The 9382-nt window shown below is 45.9% G+C and overlaps 1 protein-coding gene across 1 annotated transcript; it reads left to right on the plus strand.

Moving 5' to 3' along the window:
* Positions 1 to 1002: 1002 nt before the first annotated feature.
* LOC146863245 (endogenous retrovirus group PABLB member 1 Env polyprotein-like) lies at positions 1003 to 2379 on the plus strand. Its single transcript, XM_085643163.1, has one exon. The coding sequence runs from the start codon at positions 1003 to 1005 to the stop codon at positions 2377 to 2379; it is 1377 nt and encodes a 458-aa protein (XP_085499289.1).
* The last annotated feature ends 7003 nt before the right edge of the window (positions 2380 to 9382 follow it).

Consider the following 9382-nt stretch of genomic DNA (forward strand, 5'->3'; position numbering starts at 1 on the left):
AGCACGGGACTTGCCTGGCCCGATGCTTTACCTTTGGCCCTCCTATCCACTAGAACAGCTGTACATTCTCGTTTGGGACTCAGCCCATACGAGGTTGTTTTTGGGCCCCCGGCTAATGTTTGGGGAGTCCATCGCCCTAAAAAGTATTCTGTCATACAGTATCCAATGCTGATTGACCACTTGCATGACCTCACCACTAAATTACGTGTTCTCCACCAACAGGTTCAAAACACTTTACCAGAGGCCTCCACAGACCCAGGTCATTCTATCCAACTGGGAGACTGGGTCTGTGTGAAAAATTTTCAGAGGACAAGGAATTTGGAATCTCGTTGGAAGGCGCCTCGACAGGTTCTTCTGGTAACACGTACAGCAGTGAAAGTCAAAGGGAAGAAGAACTGGATCCATGGCGTGCACTGCAAAAAGGTGCCCTTGCCTTTTGACCAGTGGGTCCGTAAGGGAGTAGGTGATTTTGAAGGCGAAAAGGTCCCTCAGTTTGTACCTTTCAGTAGTGCACACCTAGATGGAGCTCAGTCTGAAAAAGAAGATGACGACGTTTTACAAGAAGCAGTACCGCCACATCTCCGATTGAACACTACAGATCCACAGATACTATTTCAGGACCAAACTGTACTGAACAGAACTCGATATAATTTAAGGCCTAGACTGGTCAAGGACACCTGAGATTTTCATCTCTTTCGTGACATGTATCATCTGTCCAGGTTGCAGGGTCACGGTAGGAGTCTTGGTTCGTGACCTGTATAGTGGCTAGGCCCCCAGGACTTGCAGTGACATAGGACGGCTAATAATCACAGCCAAGTGAGTAAGGAAGATTGCCGTGAGCAACGATTTTAGAGGATGGATGTCAAATTGGGAAAGAATAATAAGAAGGAAGAGATGAGAAAGAAATATTGTAAATTAATGTACAGTTAATGTGGCATAGCATTGTGTGTTCTTATGTTTTCTAGTATTTTATTGGCTTGTATAGGTTGGATTGTTCATGTTATGCAGCACAAATCTGTTCCTACTTCTATTTCCTTGCCCTTTCATTCTACTATCTCCCCACATCAATTATATACACTTCCCCAACATGAACTAATCAGGAGAACAGAATATTTTAACAATTCATTTGTCCAGTTGTTGCATCAACACCAATTGGTAGTCAACACAACCGACTGTTGGGTGTGTGGACTTATGCCTCATACCACAGAAAAAGGGATGCCATATTTAGCCCTTCCATTTTCTTATGAAGGTTCCGCTTGGGCCTATTTTGTGATGTTTTCAAATGCATATCAGAACCGATTTAGACTTCCAGCTGGTTCATATGGTAGTGGACAAGATTTTAGTCATAGTTCTCTGATAAAAGGAATAGTGGCTATGGCTAGAATTGTGGAGAATAGTAGGGTTCCTGTTGATGAGAAACGGGCATACGATGCTTGGAACGTGACTCGTTACGCTACTAGCCTTACAGATAGAGTTAAACAGGGAAAATCTCCACCAATTTGGACTTTGCCTCATCGAGGTAACTTTTGTTTACAAATGAATGGCCAGACTACTGACACTGGACAAGAAAAAAGTGTTTGTTCCTATACATACATTCACACATCTCAGAATTCACCACCGTTAGTACCATCCCAGGGCACGTATTTTGTCTGTCACGATAGAGCGTATACGTGGCTACCTACGGATTTTTCAGGAGCATGCTATATAGCCTTTCTTCTCCCCCCTACATACACTGCTCCTTCGGGATATCACAGAAACAGATATGGCAGGGGGATTATCGATTCTAAAGACACGGCAGGACAAGAGGGAGGTGATTTCCTTAAAGGATTTCTCCCTTTTTGGGGCCCAATGGCCAACAGTAGAAACATGAGACAATTGGTTTGTGTTGTTGAGACTACCATAGATGTCACTGTGGGAGCCTTGAGTAATCTCATAGCTGAACTTCAGGCGGATCGTCTCATGACATTGCAGAACCGGATTGCTCTGGATGTTATTCCTGCGGATCGTGGTGGAGTCTGTAAATTGATCGGATCTAGCTGTTGCATTTATATACCTGACGATGCCCCTACGGTATACCAAGCCATCTCCAAATTACATGTGATCTCCGAGTCGATTCATCAGGACGAAGGAGATTGGTCTTTAGTGGAATGGTTTTGGGGATTACTGTCCAAATGGGGATGGAAGGTATTAACATTCCTTGGAGTGGTTTTGGCCATCATTTTTTCCTGTTGTATCTGTATGCAGTGTGGCCCCGCCATCTGTGATCTTTGTGCCACTATGTGTGTCCCAAAGCCTGTGCCACGGAAGACAGAGAGCATTAAAATGATGTTGCAGCAACAGCTTAATGACCTCATGGCCATTGACGTCGACTCAGATTAAAATGAGTCTGTGTGTCTTGCCTGAGGAATGGCAAAAGGAGGGTCTGAGGTAATTCAGTTTCCGATCCCGTTCGTATTTAGCCACCATTTTGTGTCTTTCCGACATTTTGTATTGCCCTCACTCAGGCGGCACGGTGACCGAAGTGTTGTTTTCCCTCATCTTACTGCAACGTGTCAACTAACCTCCTGATTCTGTTTATAGCTGGTGTCAGGGTCCGGCCGACTCCACTAATCCTCATCTGGTCTGACTGATCACTGTTTCAACTATCTGTTGGTTCGCATTATTCTTTCCTGACTTTATCTTATCCTCTGGCCTTCGCTATTCTTTACTCGTATTCTCTCATTTCACAACTGTCCTCCGGGGCATACAAATGTGTCCTGCCACCTGCAAGTCGACTTATAAACACTACCACTGATTAACTTGTGGGGAAGGGTGACAAACACAGTTGGGAGAGAGGCTTATTTGAGTTACTTAATATCTTGTTTTCACACTCTTCTCATTGGTTAACCCTGTATGCATTGGGAGTGTTCTTTGTGAATATGTGTGTTATAAAATATTGTGCGCCACGAAGTAAAGTGGCAGTCTCCTAAGAACATACCGAGTGTACTTCTGGGACAACTGTACTTAGCTGCAGCTAATAAACCTTATCTTCTACGCCTAACGGAGTGTCCAATGTCTCTGTTCGACAAAGCAGGTGAACTCAGGAGATTAAGGCGTACCCTGCGCCGCCAGGCCCATAAGGTTCTGGTTCTTCAGTAGAAGAGGACAACCTACCAGCCGGGCAAATTTCAGAGCCCAATATCATAACCAGAGCAACGGTTATGCGAGAGGACAGGGAAATTATAGCTTCTTTCCGCATGGGGGAAGAGGTCGAGGTCGTTCAAACAGAGGAAAAGGACTAAGGGCCAGATTAACAAGGAACGGCGATAACATTATCGCTGCTTTAGCGGCAGGAAAATGCCGCTAAAGCGACGATAATGGGCTTGATAATATGCCCTTGTGAATTCCCATAGAATCCCAGGTTCTGGTGTGAACCTGGACTCCTATGGGAATTCACAAGGGCATATTATCAAGCCCATTATCGCCGCTTTAGCGGCAGTTTCCTGCCGCTAAAGCGGCGATAATGTTATCGCCGTGCCTTGATAATATGACCCTAAGTTCAGGACAAGGTCAACACCAGGGTGAGTATGAAGACTAATTCACTTTCTATCCCGAAAAGTGTAGGAGGAAGATTAAGGTATTTCAAAAGAAATTGGAGGAAGATGATGCAGGATACTTGGGTTTTAAAGCCTATCAAAGGGTATCTGATAGAATTCAACACAGTTCCAGTACAGTTAAAAGAACCTCACGAGTTGATTTTTCAAGATTTAATGGAGGTAGTGGAAACGGAGATGTGTCAAATGTTGGAAATAAATGTGATTGTGCAAGTGGAGGAAGTAAACAAAGGTTACATAAGTACTTTGTTCTTGGTAGAGAAAAATGACAAAGGATGGAGACCAATGATCAATTTAAGAAGTTTGAATCAATTTGTAACTTATCGACATTTGAAAATGGTGGGTATTTACCTTTTAAGAGATATTCTTCAAGGAGGGGATTGAATGGTGAAAATGGATCTGAAAGATGCATATTTTACTTTTCCAATAGCGAAAGACAGTCAGAAATTTCTGCAATTCATATGGAGAAAGAATTTGTATCAATTCCAGAGCCTACCTTTTGGGCTTTCTTCTGCCCCTTGGTGTCTTACAAAGGTAATTAAATCAGTGGTTGGTTTTTTTCTTAGAGAGAGGGATCAGGAGAATATTTTGATAATGAGCCAGTAAATTGGGGAGATGAAGACGCATTGAGATTTGGTAAGGAGTGTGCTAGGGGACTTTGGATTTGTGGTAAATCTGGAGAAGTCAGTTTTGGAATCTGTGCAGAAGGTAGAATTTTTAGGTTTTCTAGTGCACACAATTGTGTGTCAATTATGTCTTCCGGAGAAGAAGGTATAGAAGATAAAGCAGGAGATTCATTCGGTAATAGGCAAAGAGAAAGTTTTTGGAAGGGAATAAGCTTGAGTGATTGGGTTACTATCCTCGCCAATTTAGGTAGTTTTTCCAAGTCCTTTGCATTACAGGGCCTTACAGTGTGTCAAAAGATCTAAATTGGCAAAGGGTTTATGGTACGCAGATATGTTATCTATAACTATGGATGCAAGGTAAGAGTTGATTTGGTGGAAAGAAAACTTGGATGCCTGGAATGGGCAAGAGATTTTTGGAGAAAGGCCAGAGTTTGTGTTGGAGACCGATGCAAGCAACACAGGATGGGGTGCGTTTGGATTGGGACAAGAAACTGGAGGTCTGTGGACCCCGTGGGATACAGAGAACCATATAAATTGTTTGGAAATGAGAGCAGGATTGCTTGCTCTGAAAAGTTTCAAAACAGGATTGGTAGGCAAATCGGTGTTGTTGAGAATGGACGTATCGGCTGTAACTTACATAAACAAGTTGAGAGGAACACGTTCAAAAGGACTAGCCAAATTAGCAAAGGAAATTTGGGAGTTTTGTTTGGAACACAAAATAGGTCTGAAGGCGGAATATTTACCAGGTGTCAAGAATGTGATGGCAGATTGAAATTAAAAGAACATGATAGATTACAGCGATTGGAAATTGAAGGAGGAAGTTTTCCAGAGACTTCTGCAAGACTTCTGACCTCCTGGTCAGGGACCTGCTCTCCCCGAAGCTCCACTCCTAAGTGCTGTGCTTCCCAGGTAGGTGTTGAGGCTCTCCACCACCCGCAGGCTGCTTCCTGCATCTCATCCCTGGTGATCCAGTGGGAGAGCCTTGCTCTCCCACAGCTGGCCACTGTTGTCTCTGTCTGTTTTTGTGCCAGTTTGCTGTCTGTCTGTGTGCCATGTCTGTCTTGTGCCACTTTGCCGTTTTATTGTGTTTTTTTCTGTCTCACTTGCGCCCGTGTCTGTCTTTGTGCTCCTTTCTGTGTTTTCTGTCTCTCTTTGTGCCCGTATCTGCCTTGTGCCTTTTTCTGTTCTTCTGTCTCTCTTGTGGCCATTTTCTGCGTCTCTTTCCTTCCCGCCGCTGCTGCCCCCGCGGCCCCTCCCTCCCTGCCGGTTCCTACTTCCCACCTCCCAACTGCGCTTCCCTCCCCCTCCCCTACTTAATGGCAGCTGCTGCAAGGGAGTGTGAGCAAGACCTTTGATCTCTTGGTCAGGGACCTGCTCTCCCCCCGCAGCTCTGCTCCTATGTGCCACCGCTCCAGTACTGTGCTCTGCTTCCCAGGTAGGTGTTAGGCCCTCTGCCACCCGCAGGCTCCTGCCTGCACCTCATCCCTGGTTGTCCAGTGGGACAGCCTTGCTCTTCTGCTGTCCGCTGTTGTCTCTGTCTGTCTTTGTGCCACTTTCCGGTCTGTCTGTGTGCATGTGTCTTTCTTGTGCCACATTGCCATTTTATTGTGGGGTTTTTTCTGTCTCTCTTGCGCCTGTGTCTGTCTTTGTGCCCCTTTCTGTGTCTTCTGTCTCTCTTGTGCCTGTATCTGCCTTGTGCCTTTTTCTGTCCTTCTGTCTCTCTTGTGCCCATTTTCTGTCTCTGTGCCCTTCCTGCCACTGCTGCCCCCATGGCCCCTCCCCCCTGTCGGTTCCCGCATCCCGTCTCCCAGCTGTGCTTCTTTTCCCCCCTCCCCTAATTAATGGCGGGTGCTGCGGGTTCCCGCAGTGGCTGCATGTAGCGGGCACACCACGGATGCGCCGCTGGGGCACCAAAGGCAAGCCCGTCTGTGCCCGTCTGCGACCCGACCACGGCCAGTGCCAGAAACCCTGGATCTATGACCCCCCTACCGCTACAACTCTTCCGCCCTCCTCGCACTCAACCCCAGAAGAAACAACAACTGCTAGAGATCGATGCCGAACACCACCCACGGCCAGTTCTCCTGCCTACACTGCAGACAATCCTTCTCAATCAACAGCCCCCTCACAACCGCTGAACCCACGCTGGACTCCCGCACCATCGAAACGCTGACGTGCATCCTCCTCAATGTGCGCTCCCTCCACAGACACACCACGGAGATCTGGGACCTGCTTGACACCCTCTCGCCAGACGTCGCCTTCTTCACGGAAACATGGACCAATGCCACCTTCGCCCCGACATTGCCACAGCCAGAGGTCCTCATCCCTGGACCCTCGCCCACTGCGTGGGACAGCTCCTGGTGGCCCCCTGCCCTCAAAATCCCACCCACCCCGATCGACCACGCCCGGAACCTCGGCATCATCCTAGACTTCTCTGTCACCTTGACCCGCCAGATCAACGCCATCGCCTCCACCTGCTTCAACTCCCTCCGCATCCTCCACAAGATCTTCAAGTGGATCCCCCCCGAATGCAGAAAGACTGTCATCCACGCACTCATAATCAGACTGGACCATGGCAATGCCCTGTACGCCAGAATCAACAAGACCCTGCTACACAAGCTCCAAACCATCCAGAATACCTCAGCCAGACTCGTCCTCAGATCCCCACGACACGAGCACATGACCCAGCACCTACAAGACCTCCACTGGCTCCCCATCGAGAAGAGAGTAACCTTCAAGCTACTCACCCATGCCTACAAATCCCTCCACAACATTGGACCCAAATACCTCATCAAAAGAGTGTCCTTCCATGTACCCAGAAGGAACCTCCGCTCCGCCGACCTCGCCCTGGCAGATACCCTATGCATCCGCAGAACCAGAGCAGGCGGAAAAGCCTTCTACGCCACAGCAAAGACGGGGAACGAGCTCCCAGTCAACATTAGACGCTCCCTCACTCTGCACACCTTCAGGAAGAGCCTCAAGACCTGGTTCGGAGCTGCACCCCCTCATCCCCCCAGCGCCTTGAGACCCTCACGGTGAGTAGCGTGCTTTATAAACCCCTGGTTGATTGATTGATTGATTGATTGATTTTGGAGCAGTTGGGACCTTTAAAAGTGGACCTTTTTGCTTCAAGATTAACCCACCAGTTGAAGAATTATGTGAGTTGGAGACTGGATCCAGGGGCAATGGCAGGGGATGCATTCTTGCAGGATTGGAGAGGGATGAAGGGTTATGCCATTCCCCCATTCTCTATGATTCAGAGGGTTCTACTAAATGTAAGGAGGCAGAAACGCAAGTTAGTTTTGATTACCCTTTTTTGGAAGAATCAGGCTTCGTTTCATTTATTATTTGAGTCTTGGGCTCCAGGAACAAGAGAAGATATAGGGGAGCATGAAATATATGGTTTTGTTGGTGCTTGGAAAGGGGTTTGGATCCCTTGGAGGCAGCTGACGTCCAAGTAGCAAATTTCTGATCACAGTTATTTGAGAAAGGGTTGCCTTACAGAACAGTGAAATGTTATAGGTCATCGGCTTCTGCTGGGCATTCTCTCAAACAAGGTGTTTCTATTGGTAGAGGTCCTTTGGTTTTTCATTAAGCAGACCTCCGAATCCTAAATATAAGTCTTTGTGGGATGTAGATTAGGTTCTAAAGATGTTTGAAAGGTGGGCTAGCAATAAGTATTTGGATGCAAGGGAGTTATCTTGGAAGTTGGCAACTTTATTGTGTCTGATTTCTTTCAGAAGGGTATCCGATATCAAGGCATTGGACACATCTCATAGATTTTTTCAACCAAATGGCGTGCTTTTTGAGATATGCAGGAGAACGAAGACTATGACTGGTTCTGTTTTTTATCAAAATTTTGATGAATGGCCAAGTTTATGTGAGGTGCGCTGTTTGAAGGAGTATGAAAGCAGATTGACGGATAAAAGATGTGCAGGGGTGAATCAAGTATTGATCTCGTATGTGAAGCCATACAAAGCAGTTTCGAGTGTGACAATATTGAGATGGGTTAAGTGTTCCATGAAGAAGGCAGGTGTGGATGTGTCAAAGTTTACAGCACATTCGGTAAGAGGAGCTATGGCGATTAAGGTGAGTAAGTTAGGTGGTAGATTAGAAGATATTATGAAAGCAGTGGATTGGTCATCAGCTACAACGTTCGGGAGATTTTATTTTAAGTCAATAGAGCATGTTTCAAAATGTGTTTTAGAAAGCTTTAAACATGCATAATGCTAGCCTCCTGTCTTGACATACAATTGCGATTCCAAAAGGTTCACTGAATATAGAATCAAGATTTTATTAAAGACAAGGAGACTCGCATTATCCCACCCACTCTTCCCTTTCGGTGTGGCAGTATTTGGATATTTAATGTGCAAGTTGTTGGTTTGTTTCCTTTTGGATAAACTCAAAGGAAATGGTTTTGTATGGTAATCTTGTTCATATGTGTCATTGTAGAGAGTTAAAAGAGGATACGTTTATATGAGGAGATTTGAAGAGTTGAAGAAGAGCAAAAGAAAAGGGGAAGAAGATGGTGGTCGCATGCTATTTATGGACTGGAAGATTTTTTTGTTGTTTGTGATGTTGTAAGATTCCATGAGCTTTTAATGGTGCTGCTCAGAGGTGGGAAATAAAAGTTTAGTGCATAATGCTAGCCTCCTTGTCTTTAATAGAATCTCGATTCTATATTCAGTAAACCTTTTAGAATCACAATTATCCTGCAAACTCCCATCTTTGCCCCAGCTGCATTACTTGCTCTCATAAAATGCAGCCATACATGTCTGGACTTAACATATTAAAACCCAGATTTACTGAGCCTATCATATTAAGGCCCAGATTTACTAAGCGTTTGTTCTGTCCTTGCAGCAAGGTGACGCAAGTGCAATGCACAGGCTTCAGTAAGATTTACAAAGCCATGCAAGGGGCGTTTGGTGCCACCTTGCATGACTTTATAAAGAAATGCAGCTGCTTGCGCTGCGTTGTGTTACATTTCATCGTCATAGGCGTTCCACAAGTGGAACATGGGCGTTCACATGAATCCACCCATAAAATCTGCCGCAATTCTAGATTTACTAAAGGCAATAAACCTGGGGGCAGATTTACAAGAAAGTGATGTATCTGTAGAGATGCGTCACTTTCCCTGCGCCACCCTGAGAAACCCTTGCACCACTG

Source organism: Triturus cristatus, chromosome 2_2 (assembly GCF_964204655.1).
Source record: "Triturus cristatus chromosome 2_2, aTriCri1.1, whole genome shotgun sequence".
In the NCBI taxonomy this organism is placed as follows: domain Eukaryota; kingdom Metazoa; phylum Chordata; class Amphibia; order Caudata; family Salamandridae; genus Triturus; species Triturus cristatus.